The sequence below is a fragment of the Hylaeus volcanicus genome, chromosome 6, assembly GCF_026283585.1.
Source record: "Hylaeus volcanicus isolate JK05 chromosome 6, UHH_iyHylVolc1.0_haploid, whole genome shotgun sequence".
In the NCBI taxonomy this organism is placed as follows: Eukaryota; Metazoa; Arthropoda; class Insecta; order Hymenoptera; family Colletidae; genus Hylaeus; species Hylaeus volcanicus.
Genome location: NC_071981.1, coordinates 305,519 through 319,935, shown reverse-complemented (window position 1 = coordinate 319,935; position 14,417 = coordinate 305,519). Strand labels below are relative to the sequence as shown.

Below are 14,417 nucleotides of genomic sequence, written 5' to 3'. Positions count from 1 at the left end.
CTACCTGGGGCATACGTCCTATTCCAGAGGCCGCATCCCACTTGAGAAAACGAAGCCTCTCCGTTCATTATGTTCTCCGCCGTTCCATCTTGTAAATTACGACCACTTTGCACCCCGATTGTTGCAGCTCGACAGCAAACCTCGTCCGCCGAGGAACACGCGGAAAACCTGGAACAAAAGTTCAAGTCGATCTCGTTAACATAGGAACTGTTCTTTTTATTTGTAAAATAAATCTTGTATATAATATATGAGAAATTTAAGTATTACACCTTAAGTGTATTCTATTTTCAATTATTATGAAGATGCAACTGCAGTACATTAACATCTGCACCCTTTTTTTTATTTCTAAGATAAATCTTCGAAAATATTTTATATGTAAGAAATTTAACTAGTACATTTTAAGTGTATTCTATTTTTAATTATTATATAGATGCAACTGTATCCCTTATAAACATCTGTACCCTTGAGATAAATCTTCAAAAATATTTTATATGTGAGAAATGTAACTAGTACATTTTAAATGTATTCTATTTTTAATTATTATAGAGATGCAACTGTAGTACTGAAACTGATCGGTATTAAATAGTTCTTATTACACGTTATTTAGTTTTAGTTTTGTCATACTATTGTATCGTTACTATTTATGTAATATGGTTAAATAAACAAAATATTCTCAGGCATACAGTATGTAGAAATGAAATCTAATCCAAGATTAATATATCCTAATATTCCTAATGTAGAAAATTCTTTTCCAAGCTATGAACTGTCTCTAAATAAAAAGCTAAACAAAGTGTAAATTTATTCTAATATTCCTAATGTAGAAAATGCTTTTCCAAGCTATGAACTGTATCTGAATAATCAAACAAAACAAAGTGTTAATTTAATCCATTATCCAGTTAATGGAATCATTCCAAACTGACCTGGGGTCAATGGCGCCAGCGTTATCCCAACTGACCGAGTTTCCAGGGGCGCACAGCCAGCTCTTGACGCAGTAACAAGCCTGAGGAGTGTTGGCGTACCTGACGGGCCCCAGTACCACTGGAATCCCGTTGTTGTATATTGGATTAACCCCTTGGCAGCAGGTAGTGGGCACTGGGCACGTTTGTTGGTAGGTCACCACGGGGTTCACGACCCCGACGTTCACGGGAACCACGACCCCATTGCTGCACTGGATCGTGCTTCCACAAAGGACGCAGATTTGACGAGGAGTTGTAGGATACTGTATCACTGCTGTTGGCATGCAACAGACCTGATTGCTGCTGGGACATTGGACGTATTGTATTCGGGGGTTGATCACACCCTCGCCTGACGATCCAATGATTCCATTTGGATCGCATTGCGTCGCCAGCACGCATACACAGATTTCAGCATTAGGGGATCCTGAATTCGGGAATATAATTGGCGGAAGAGTTGTGGTCGTGGTCGTGGTCGTGGTCGTTGGTGCTTTAGTTGTTGTAGTAGTTGCTTTAGTTGTTGTAGTAGTTGCTTTAGTTGTCGTGGTAGTTCGCATGGTCGTAGTTGTAGTAGTAGTTGTCGTGGTGGTTGCGTTCACCAGGCGACAGCAGACTTCCAAGTCACCCGTACATCTTCTATATCTAAAATTAAAGTAACTAATGTTAGTTAATTTATTTTTGTTTGGTCACTTTGTTTGCTATAAAAAAGGAAGCAGTTTATTATAGAGAATGCTTCACATAACATGACATGTGACTCCAAAACAATTATAAATATTTTAGTTACTTCTCTTCAAGGTATCAAGATCACTGATGTTGTTTTTAATAGGCAACACAAGTATAGTCTTCTAGGCTTTGGAAAGCAAATTCAACTACGTAATTGTAAAACAAAATTGTACTAGAGAAGATATGTGTACTATTCCAAAGATCACTTTGATTTCTTTATGAAGGCCAGAGATTTGCAATGTTTTTAGTTAATTTGTCCACTCAACGACATAAAATATGGCCTTGAATACGACTTCAAGTATTATAATATACAAAATTGTACTAAAGGAACTATGTCTACTAAAGAAAATATGTCTTCCAAAGATCACTTTGATTTTCCTATCAATTTCCTATCCTATCATTTTCCTTATTTTTTATTTAAACAATTTGTTCACTCACCGAATATCGATCGTTCCGATCTTATCCGGCGTGACGGTACCATTGATGTCACACAGATAGTGAGGTATGCAAATGCAATCCGCGGTTGACGGTATGGTCGGAATGTTCTCTATTCTCTGAATCTTGTGCTTCAGCTTCAGCAAGTGGAACAAGAACAAGGGTGACGATTCGAGCTGTCTCGTCGTACCCCGGCCAGGTCGATCCAGCGACACGGTTTCCGAAATCATTAGGACGATCGAGATAGCACACGCCGACGCGAGGAGCCGCGACATGACTTGTTTTCCGTCCAGTGGCTCGTCCTCTATTGAACGATTTATAACGCCAGTCGACGTTTATGTACACACAGGATGCCTTGTATTTCCTAACACACCGGGAATTACCAGATTCAGATAGGCGGCTAATGGTTATCATTGTTGCCAGGACCGATTCTCGATTTTACAAATAATGGGGGCACGTCACGGGTTACTTGCGCCCCTCCACCCCGAGATAAATATTAATACTTTCATGATCTTATGAAGTAAAATTGCAATTTGTGCTTGCGATTTCACCAGTAATCAATTAATCAAATAACTGGCTTTGAGAACGTTTTTTCAATGGGGTGCAAAAATATTTCACGTGATACTAAATTTACTAACATATGAAAGAATTGTATGTAACTTATGTAGGAGTGTGTAATTACTAGACTGTGGATCTTTGTGCAAAATAAAATCTTCGCGAACGTGCCTACAAAAATTGAACCTATATAGGAATTTATTTTATTGTGCAAATATTATAACACAACTTTACTTTCAATCTTCTTTATATTCTTGCATATTGTTTGCATTTTGTAGTTTCCTATAATTTCCTATAAATGCATAAAGATCCGCAGACTAATAATCACAGACATTTAATTTGAACTTTTTTCTCCCGTGACTGATGAAATGGTGTAAATGATACTTTTTCAATAGAGTGTGACTTTCAATTGTATGTGACTTGTGTAGAAGTGTATAATCAGCTGCTTTAAATCAGTAAATATAAATTAAATGCGAAAGGGTATTGAGAATTCATTATTGACCCTACAGCAATTCATTAAGCATTGAATACAATCGTAAAGCACAATGATAATGTCTAACTTCTAATATTAATCCTGGCTGTCCCATCGATTTAGTAATTATTTTGTCACGAATGGTGTTTGACAATAAATGGAGAAAGGGAGAAGAAATTAGGTATACTTTTCTTGTTTCCTTCCGTTTTGCCATTGACAAGAATTAAACCTTCATCTGTCGAAGAAAATTTATTCCAAAATTGCCACTAACCGACCATGCAGAAACGAGTATAATAAACGACCTACTTACCTACTGAACGTTTAGGTGTTGCTACAAAGTACCGTGAATAATTGCGATTTGATTCACGCGCACAATAACTCAAGGCGAATCAACTGATTGCACCCGAACAATATTTTCGCGATACTGCGTCCGATTTTAAACAATTAAAAAGAATAAATTTCAAAGAAGGATATATGAAAAAAAGATCGCCAATCCTATAAGTATATCTTCAGCAACTCGGCAAGTATGAACAGTAAGAAACTTTTGTAAGCAATTATTATTAAAAAACAGAAGCAAAATTGCTACTACCGGTAGCGGAGGTACGAAACAACGGTTTGTGCTCGTCGACGCGTGCGGTGCACAAAATGCGGACAGTTTCCATGAAACTACTAGTCACGCGATGTTTAATGACTTACTTATAAAACATCTATTTTTCTATTTCATTCGCGCACCGCGTGTACTACTGATTCTCGACGATTAAACCTCGATTGTTCTCAATTCTATGTAGGTAAACGAGTCCATTCTATTTTTAACCGTTGTACCAATTACTCGAGGTATCAATGAGCGATCTGACAGTGAAATATGTACATTCGAGAATATTCTAATAATTGTTCCTCCTTTTTTGATTGTATAGAAGATAAGTTGAAAATAAAAGATACAAGTTCGTACTCTTAAAGAAAAACGGAACGGAGTATACATGATACGTAATTAAATTCCAAAGTTACATTGAAAAATACCTTGATGTATAATAACATAGATAGGGAAATAAAGGATTACAGTCGTTTAAATTGCAATATAGTTTTTTAAACATCAGTATTCATGATACGAATTAGCAGACTACGTACGCTTAAATAATAACATAATAATATACATTAATAGTTAGAAAAATTAACGAGATACAAATATGTGTATATATGTATATTGTACATTACGACGATAGTACGCAAAATTGTACCTTAAAGTTACAATTTCAATATTTCAGGCGCACGCATGAATTATTACCGTAAAAAGTTTCTCAGCGACTTCGCTCAGTGGAAAAGCAAACCAAAATATACCGCCGGACGCGCGTTCGATTCGCATAAATTCAAAATAAACAAGAATCGTTATCGCCGATCATTATCTGGAAAAAATCTCGTTTAAACGTTACGCGATTACATATATTTATACCTATAGGATAGGTTGCAATGTAACGGAGAAATTAACATTTGTACAATTCTCGTGGGACAAGCTCGATGAAGTGTTAGGATACACGTGTATATGATATTGACAAGCGAAATGAACATGGAACGAGAGTATGGAATGCACGGGGCGTAATAATCATCGAAGAAACTACCTCCGTAACGTAGGGAACTATTGTGCTGCTATAACTACGTTATCACCTGCATCTGAATCGTAAACCACGCTGGGGCATCGGATTACGGCAACGTCATCTCGCGTTTTATTATGAATCATTCTACTCTGCGAAGTCGGCTGCCCAAGGCAGAAGCCCTCTTTGATAAAGTAGACACAATTTTAACTTGTTTGGAAAAATATAGTTAAATATATTATACGGTTTAACGAGTTGTGTTTTTATTTATCGACAACCGTGGATTTAAATTTTAATTTTAAATGTGTTATTGTTGTATATTCTTTTTTCTATGTATTGGGTTGTCCGGAAAGTCCATGTCGATTTTTGGTAGGTGGTACAGGTCTGAATACAGGGTGTCCCAAAAATGTTGCAACACCTTGAAAGGGATGGTTGGGGAGGTGATTTGAAACAACTTTTTCTTTAGCGAAAATGTTGTCCGAGGCTTCGTTAAGGAGATATTAAAGGAAAACACTGACCAATCAGAGCGCGCGGATACCATTGGAGCGGCCGCGGTAGCGGTATACGCGCACTCTGATTGGTCATTGTTTTCCGTTAATATCTCCTCAACGAAGCCTCGGACAACATTTTCGCTAAGGAAAAAGTTGTTTCAAATTACCTTCCCAATCACCCCTTTCAATGTGTTACAACATTTTTGCGACAGTCTGTATATCGAAATGGTTGAAAATAAATAACATGTATACATCCCTTAACTCGTTGATCGCCACGTCACCCATATATGGGTGACAGTGCTTTTCATTGAAAATCTACGAAAATTAATTCTGAAAGTTAAGTGTCACAGAAAATGAATTTAAATGAAACACTTGAACTTTGACGAAGTTACAAAACTAAATACCACAATAAATGCTTCATTACGCAGTTTCCAATAGTCTGTAAACAAAATTTAATCGCAGTAGAAATTTTTAAGAGTATTAGTCTGGCAGTGAACGTGTTAAAAGGTGGAAAGGTTGTGGAACAAAATTGCACCTATGTGATTCAATAAATACATGTATATATATTATATGCCTTTAATTTTTGTTAGAAATTGCCACGAACTTTCTGGATAACCTAATAATTATAGTAAGTGAACCGTTACGAACCGTTTGGGTTCCAAAGTGTTTTTGTTCTGAAAATTGTATCTACTTTATAATTCGAGACCCTCGATAAAACGAATGAGAAAACGATCTTATTACTACCTTTTCCTCTTTGGTAACGTTACGCGTGTAAATGGAAAATTGCACGCAAAACCCTACCGCGTATATTTAATACTTTCGAATACTGCAGTTGACTACGCTAAAATTTGGTTCTTTTTTTACCTTTGCGAATAGTACTAATTATAATAAATTCTAAGCACAACAGCCTTACAAATAATTCGTATCGTTAAGATCTAGAAACATCAGACTAATAACGGATTTTTAACCCTTTGCTGTCTCAAGCTCAATCAATATTAATAACAAACGTTGAAATACTGAATTAGTCTCAATGTATATTGATATCGTTATCAAAGTATTAGTCTAAATCTTATCTCCATAAAGTTGCGCGACAGCAAAGGGCTAAACAACCAATTGAGTGCAACCAATTGCACGAACCAATTGAGTGCAACCAATTGCACGAACCAATTGAGTGCAACCAATTGCACGAACCAATTGAGTGCAACCAATTGCACGAACCAATTGAGTGCAACCAATTGCACGAACCAATTAATTGGTTTCGTTATCTAAGCAACATGTTGCTTTTTTCTATACAGTCGAAATAGTCTGTCATACCGTACGCGATAGTCGCGGTGCATTGGCACGTCTCGTAGCAATTGTCATCCTCATTTCCTACTCATATCCTAACACTTATAACTACCAATTACTTTTGTAGGAACTTTGGTTATAAAAAACATTAATATGGTTAATTAATATACATACATACATTTATGAGCTTGCATCACTAATTCATTTACGATGGAGAAAAATTCGTATAGTACCGCGACGAAAGGGTTAAAATTAAACGTGTACAAAAGCAGTATCGACACTTTTAAGACCGTTTTAAGGATGACGGATAATAGGTATACGCTGTCGGTAAACAAGCGGTACCATTTTACGCAACTGTGCAACTGTTCAGTTACCAATTGGTCCGTTAATGAAAAATTATTAATAAGCGGCGAAAATTGTACCTTCGATACCGAACTAATCGTCCATCGTAAAAGCTATTCTACCCTAAATCTTACACGCTAGATAATATACAATACGATAAATATAATTGAGTATCGAAATTATAAGTATTCTGAAGATACGTTAATACCATCGACCCGAATCGAGATTTCGAAAGGAGCTCGGAATCTTTGGTTTGTCGCAACGCTCGTTCGCGTGCTACTATTCTCCGTTTTAGTTCAATGATTCTTAACCGCAACGTTTCCTTTATCCAATTTATTTCTTATTACAATTATTGGTAATTATAGAGAACAGGTACATCCTCACCGATTTCAATCATTTTTAAATATATTGTAGAAATCAACATTTTGAACAACTTTTTCCTATACATATAACCGTCGCTCGACCTTAGTTTCCGAGATATTTGCACTCTTTGTTCGATTAAAAAATAAATTAGTGTATCATATCTACCGCATATAGTCAAATATTCACGCAAGTTCATTTTTAATCCTTTGAAAGTAATCCGTTCAGTAACGATGTCGGTGTCAAACCTTTTAAATATGTTGTAGAAATCAACATTTTCAATAACACTTTTTTTTTTCATGTAACCGTCGCTCGGCCTTAGTTTCCGAGATATTTGCAAAATACCATTGCTACTACCAACATAAATATTGCGCATAGCTACGCGTCTGTAGCAGTGTGTGTGTAACCGTAGAGTCGTTAATCGTCGATTGTTTACGCGATTGTTTAGGCTCAGAAAAAATTAGTTTGACACTGACGTCGTTACTGAACGGATTACTTTCAAAGGATTAAAAATGAACTTGCGTGAATATTTGACTATATGCGGTAGATATGATACACTAATTTATTTTTTAATCGAACAAAGAGTGCAAATATCTCGGAAACTAAGGCCGAGCGACGGTTATACGTATAGGAAAATGTTATTGAAAATGTTGATTTCTACAACATATTTAAAAATCATCGAAATCGGTGAGGATGTACCTGTTTTCTATAATTACCCAATTATTTGCGATCAAGAGCCGTGGACAATTTTATCCATATCTCGATCTATTTTTAAATTACGCTCGAAATGGTTAAGAACCACTGTTCTAGTTTCATTTTCGCGCACGTGTTAAATCTGTGAACCGTCGAACAAAAAAAAACCCACTGCCTGAAACAGCGTCGATCCGACCATCAGTTCATCCAAGTGTGGCGAACAAAAGAATGTAAACACACAACGGTTTTCGTATCCCCGTCGCAACCTTCGATGAGACCTCATGATCGAACACACAGGAACAGAAAAGGTTTTGCGTGACGAGCAGAGTTCCAAGAAAACGATATATCGGGTACTGCGCATACACAAAGAACTACGATGCTAAGCTCTTCTGTTTTTATTTATTCGTCGCGCAAAATAAAACAAGGAACATTGACGAGAATAGTTATGAATTATCGTGTTCACTATTTATATATGGTAACTATTACATTCTAGAGTCGAGTGAGATAAAAATTGAACGAACGAGCGCTGCAAACTCGCGCAATCAGATTCTATTTTTCAAAATTATATGCGCGGGTAATTAATGCAAGCGTTGTTATTTATTGGGTTGTCTGAAAAGTTCATGCCGGTTTTTAGTTATCTGAATTTATATTATAAAGGGAATTTTAAAATGTATTTCAAAATATATATCAAAATTCAAACGTGTCTTTAAATGTTTCTTAAAAATTGGCACGAACATTCCGGACAACCCAATAGAACAGGATTGGGCAGGCGCTGATTTAGAATATCAGTTATTATTGTTTTAAATAATTTTTGTACCAACTACCCGCGTACTTAACTTGATTTCTCAATTCGCAAGCATCAATTTTAATTTTCCTTAACCCACACGAGCTAAACTTTGAATGTGACCCATCGGCTGAGTCATCGGATCTCGAATGTGTTAAAGCCTACCCAATAATTAACGCGTAAAAGGAACTTCAACTCTCACTGGCCGTATTTGTCCACCTGACCGCTTAAAGGATTAAGTAGTTTATAAAGAATGCTCTCTCGTGTTTAATATAATACAAACACAGTCTTTGTATCTGTGCAACAACTCTATTATAAATAAAAGAGAACTACATTCTCCATCGATATGTAGAAAAGTCATTCTAAATCTAATCGTATTATCGTCTCGTGGAAGAGAATATATATATATTTGCACTTAATTAGGCGAGTTAAAATCTAACTCTGGAATTGCTTAGGCCGTGAAACATCGTAAGATGAAAGAGGGATTTTACCGTTCGATCTAATTCTCAAAATTTCTTTCGACGGCGTAATTAGTTTAAAAGACAAGATCTGAATACGTAATTGTAGTAGTCGAACGAATCGTGTAATGCACGGCTTCCGCGTAAAAAGGGATTGTCTCGTTATCACAGTGCTCGTTGCATTAACGTCTAAAATCGTTTAGAAAAATACGAGTAAAGGTTTCGCAAATTCTACGCCAATGCGATCAAATTCCATATTTATCGTGATTAGAATCTTGGGAATGTATATTATAGAAATATAGTATGGAGCGTCGGAACTATAGCTACGACAAATATGTTTTTTAAACAAGCTACCGTGCCAATCATTGCGAAAAAAATTCCGTCGGGATCAATACGTGTAAATGCACAATACACGCTCGATTAAAAAAAAGAAAAGGATCAATATCAACTGCTGACTCGATGTTGTATCTGTAAATGCGCGTCTTCTGTCTAAGAAAATGAATTTTCTTCGTAACGACGATGAAATTTGCGATGTTATTCGTTAAGGAACAAACGAAATATTTTCACCGAGAACATATGGCACGAAAAAGTATAAATAGTTTCTACGAACTATGATCTTTGGCTGTAGCCTCCTAATTTCTCGACAATCCGCGCTACAAGCTCGATGATCCGGTACAAGGTGACCCAGAATTACGTAATACTTAAGGCACTTCCGTTTCGTTCGTCGCAGGTTCCGAAAATTTATTTTACTTATAAATTAATATTTATAAACCGTTTCGATCATTTGTTTATTTTGTATGTTACTTAGTGGCCTCCCGATATTTCTAATAGGCGTTTTCTACACTTTTGTGAATAGTTTCTAAGTATTTTTATTTTATTTCTCAATTGTTGTACGTTCGAATTTATCGTAGTTTTTTCGCTCACAATTAGTAATGTCAAAACTAATTATAACAATTGTGTTCAGAATTGTCCTCCATTCTGGTTACCGTTCAATATTAAAGATGTATTAGTTAAAGACCGAGAAGTTAATAAAGATTTGTTCAAGACTGAAAAATTATCTTCGTCGTTATTATTCCCTCTACACCAACTATAAAAATGTTTCGATACCGAAAAGAAAATGTAAAATAAATTTTCCTCCCTGTTGCGCGACCTGGACTCTGTCCGTGTTCGACAGCGCAATCTGTACGACAGATATACTTGGTTGATAGATCAACGAGTGGTAACTTTCATTGGACAAATCGTTCTTAGGAATCTATTAAATATACATATATACATGTATATTGCTTATTACCGCTCGATATACTTTCGTTGATTTGTTACTTCGAAGGGTGTCAACGACACGATTACCTGCCAGCAGATGATACAGAGGAACGATCGAAGATGTCGAATTTCGAAGCTCCAAGCGTCGAGCCCTCGAAGAAAATCGTCGCGTCGTTTTTTAACACGATAACGACGCGAGGACGTCGAGTAAAAATGCACGCGCATTTTTACTTGCGTCGTTTGCCCATCGAGTTTCTCAACAGTTTGAAGGCGTTCACGGTTGTCCACGTTCCAGGGTTCTTTGGACAGTACTTGATCGTATGGGCTTCGTCGCCAGTAGCGCCACAAATTGGACACGTGTACGCTCTGAGGACAGACAAAGGAGAAAAAACGGTGTGAATGCGAGAAATTTAAAACATTTCAAGTTATTTCGCCTGTTTGAAAATTCTAAGGTCCGTTAAGATTCGCTCGCGATAATTGTAAATAGGCCATTCGGTAGAGAATTAAAACAGCGTTTTTGTAACAAAAATAGTAACAGCAAATCGATTGTGCAAGGAAAACGGAACAGAGTTGAAATGAAAAACATATACCTATTAATCTACGCATCCCATTTTATGTAACTGCACAATCGGTTTGCTGTTACTATTTTTGTCACACAAAAATGCTCTATTGATTGGTCTAAAATTCGATGTTCGTTGTGTATCAAGACGTTGGATAAAATAGGTACAATACAGGTAAAATAAACGTTTGTTCGCTGCGACGGGGTGCTAAGAGAAATGTCTAAACCTCAGATTATATAAGATTAGAAATGATAAAAGATGAAACACTAAAGGACCATGGAGAAATATTTCTAACCACAGAAATATACTTTCTGAATCGTCTGCTGCATAAACGTAATTGCGTCATCTATAAATACATGGTAAAATTGAAATTTCGCAATGTCTACCTCAAGACTGGACAACGGACGCGGCCATCGACGTCTTTCAATAAGTGTTCCCTGTAGTAAGTCTCTTCTTCGCCATTGTTTCTACAGAAAACGCATTCTGTAGGCAAAGGTTTCTTGTTCTTCTTGCGACGTGGCGGCGACTTTTCGTGCAATGCGTCGCTGTCCATATCTGGACAGTACTCGAAGTCGCGGCCATTGTGACGGAACTCTTCCATGACATCCTCAACTACAACATTCAACATCACAAAAATTATATTAATTGAGAGTGTAGGTAAAATTATTATGAATTATAGTTGTTTTGTTGTAAAAACTATTTATATTGGTTTGTCTGAAAAGTCCATGCCGATTTTTGGTACGTGGTACAAGTCTGAATACATATATGTGTTTTTATAGAATGTGACTGAGAAAAGATTAAAAGTTGTGTGTTTGCTTGATTATGTACTTGAAAATTATTACACGTACAAATCAATTATGTGCCTCTACATTCGATTACTTATGATTGTGGTTTAAACAGAAATATTTACTCGCCATATTGTTTTTACAACTATATGTGTTTTTATAGAATGTGACTGAGAGAAGATTAAAAGTTGTCTGTTTGCTTGATTATGTATTATTATTACACGTAAAAATCAATTATGTGCCTTTATATTTGATTACTTATGATTGTGGTTTAAACAGAAATATTTACTCGTCATATTGTTTTTACAACTATATGTACATACTTGGAATGGTTAGAAACAAATGACATGTGTACATCTCTTAAAAGGTGGAAAAAGTTGCGAAACAAAATGGTACTTATATAATTCAATATATATCAAATATAAATATAAACGGCGGCTAATTATTTACAAATTTCTGAAAAACAATTGTGTATATCCTTAATGATAAGGTGAAAAAAAAGACCGAAACAAAAATGTATGGCTGCTTAATTATCGCGCCGGATCGTTTATTTTCGTTGAGTCTTTTTGCCGACCGGAGAGTTCGATAGCGCATGAATCGAGAGAATAACGGTTGCTGTATCCGATTTCACACTTTGTAAATAGTCATCGTATTTTTAAGATGAAGGAGAAACCGCCATGGAATCGATGCTCGACCGAAAAGTAAATATAGAGTATCATAAATACGCGCTTCAAAATTCGATCGAGAGAAAAAGATTAACGACATTCGTTAACGTTTATCTTTGTTTTCATCTCGACCAAGTACCCCCTACATGTATAGGTGACATCATTTTCTCAGAATTCGACAGCCTGTGCCAGCGTTTCTCAAACTCTTCATGGAATTAATTATTACGTGTTTAGTATACATCTAGATAGAAGTCATTTGTGTTTTACACATTTGGCTAGTTTGTACTGCTTTTAACAAAGGTAGAATTGAATAACGAATAATAAATCTGTGGAAAGGTCTTCGTGCATGAGAATAAAATTTGCTCAACTTAATGTTATTTCTATTCTAATAAAAATACGAAATGAATTAAATAATTTTCGAATAAACTAAGAATATCTCTACATTAATATAAATAGAAATTATTTCCAATTTAATTAAATCCATGTGTTTAATTATTCTTTGAATAATATTTTTAATCGGTATGTACCTATCCCATTCGAAAGATCAAGAACTCTACTTTAATTACACGTAATTACATTTTCTGTAGTGCGCCGTTCTAGTTCGGGAAACACCGCAGTAAATTAAGCTACGATCGAGAAGTAAATAGAAAGTATATTTACTGAAGTTTCTTGACTTCGGCGAATTGGACTCAATAAAGGGGTTCTACGAATCGACGATAACCAGTTGTGCCACGGGCACGTTTTAGAATTCCTCTTATCGATTCGATTGATTACTAACTACGGAAAGATCGGATCAAAACTTGGCGCACAATTACGATCTGGATACACAATTTGAAATTCGACTATCTGATATTTTAAGAATATCTAAAATGTTTCAGTTTAAATCTCCTATGCTACATTATGAATATTTCTCAGTTTGATTTAATTAAAAAAGGATTCCTTTAAACTTGACACGAAACTACGTGTCACAATATGTATGTATCCATCGAAAACAAATGAAGTTTGTGGCAGATGACAGGGTGACCATAGCGAAACAGAAATTCGGTATACAAACTGTCGACGCTATTTCGTTATACATTATAAGATCCGAAATTCTCAAAAATAATTATTAATAATTAGTTTCTTTTATTCTAAACGAAAAGGGATGCTCGAAAAAATGTATGTATCACATCTACCAAAAAGTTCTGTTCGTTTTTAGAATAACACAAAATAATAAATTTCTCGTATATTGAATAAATTTTATCGAATAATGTAATTTTTTATCATTATTTATGACATCTTGACAGGATGATTGCAATTTATATATCGTTTTTAATGAATATGGAATATGTATTTCTGGTAGATCTAATAAATTGTAGACTAAAAAGAAATTCATGAAAACGTATAATAATCTGCCGACTTAATTTATGATTAAACGAACAATGCTATCTATGTAACTGTACGACGCAAAACGATTATGTTACAAGTTCCCTAGCGCGACATTGAGCGCACGGCAAATTAAAACACTTTGAAACACGAATCTGTTCCTCGCCGGCAAGGTGAACGAAAGCTATGATTTAAAGACAACCATCGCATCTATTTCCAGTAAATCCTAATTAATATGAAAACCGAGAAAAGAAACGACTTACCATTTACCGAAGGCGCAGATGTAGTCTTCTCGATCCAGAAGTTCGTAAACAATCTCTTCATTTCGTCCTCCAGGCTCGTGTTCAATGGATAAAACACGTTCGACACCTCTGGCATCGGTAATTGTTGCACGATCCACACCTGGCGCATCTCGATCAGTGTTGAAGATATGTTCGCGCGTTAACGCGCTAAATTGATTAAATAATTATTTAAAAAACGCGTGTTTAGCGAATAATTATTTAAGAAGTGAGTGTTTAGCGAGTAATTATTTAAGAAATAATTATCGAATGATAATCAGTCAAGAAACGTCGATGCGATGACAAGACGCGTAAAGAAAGTGTCGACAGGAGCGATCAGATGCGAAGTGTTCGAGCGGCGAAAT

At 35.8% G+C, this 14,417-nt stretch overlaps 2 protein-coding genes across 3 annotated transcripts in view; both read right to left on the bottom strand.

Annotated features, from left to right (window-relative positions):
• LOC128877784 (phenoloxidase-activating factor 2-like) overlaps positions 1 to 10,615 on the bottom strand; it is a 13,677-nt gene extending 3,062 nt beyond the window's left edge. The window contains exons 1-4 of one of the 2 annotated variants that reach the window (XM_054125290.1): positions 10,487 to 10,615; positions 2,115 to 2,475; positions 921 to 1,595; positions 5 to 168 (exon numbers count right to left, since the gene is read on the bottom strand). In XM_054125290.1, coding sequence (XP_053981265.1) covers positions 5 to 168; positions 921 to 1,595; positions 2,115 to 2,386 — 1,111 coding nt within the window. In that variant the 5' untranslated portion in view covers positions 2,387 to 2,475; positions 10,487 to 10,615. Of the gene's footprint in view, positions 1 to 4; positions 169 to 920; positions 1,596 to 2,114; positions 2,476 to 3,448; positions 4,042 to 10,486 lie in introns of those variants that run through there. The other variant, XM_054125291.1, reaches the window with a different exon arrangement.
• LOC128877789 (uncharacterized) lies at positions 10,393 to 14,417 on the bottom strand. Its single transcript, XM_054125318.1, has 3 exons — positions 14,038 to 14,417; positions 11,346 to 11,571; positions 10,393 to 10,765 (listed from the first exon to the last, which is right to left on the bottom strand). The coding sequence occupies exons 1-3, from the start codon at positions 14,183 to 14,185 to the stop codon at positions 10,627 to 10,629; spliced, it is 513 nt and encodes a 170-aa protein (XP_053981293.1). The 5' UTR covers positions 14,186 to 14,417; the 3' UTR covers positions 10,393 to 10,626.

Excerpts from the sequence above, each read along its gene's own strand:
- LOC128877789 (XM_054125318.1), bottom strand. The coding sequence starts at position 14,185 with ATGCGCCAGGTGTGGATCGTGCAACAATTACCGATGCCAGAGGTGTCG. Across the intron at positions 11,572-14,037 it reads ATCTGCGCCTTCGGTAAATG|TTGAGGATGTCATGGAAGAG; the intron begins GTAAGTCGTTTC and ends TGAATGTTGTAG. Across the intron at positions 10,766-11,345 it reads GTCCGTTGTCCAGTCTTGAG|AGCGTACACGTGTCCAATTT; the intron begins GTAGACATTGCG and ends GTCTGTCCTCAG.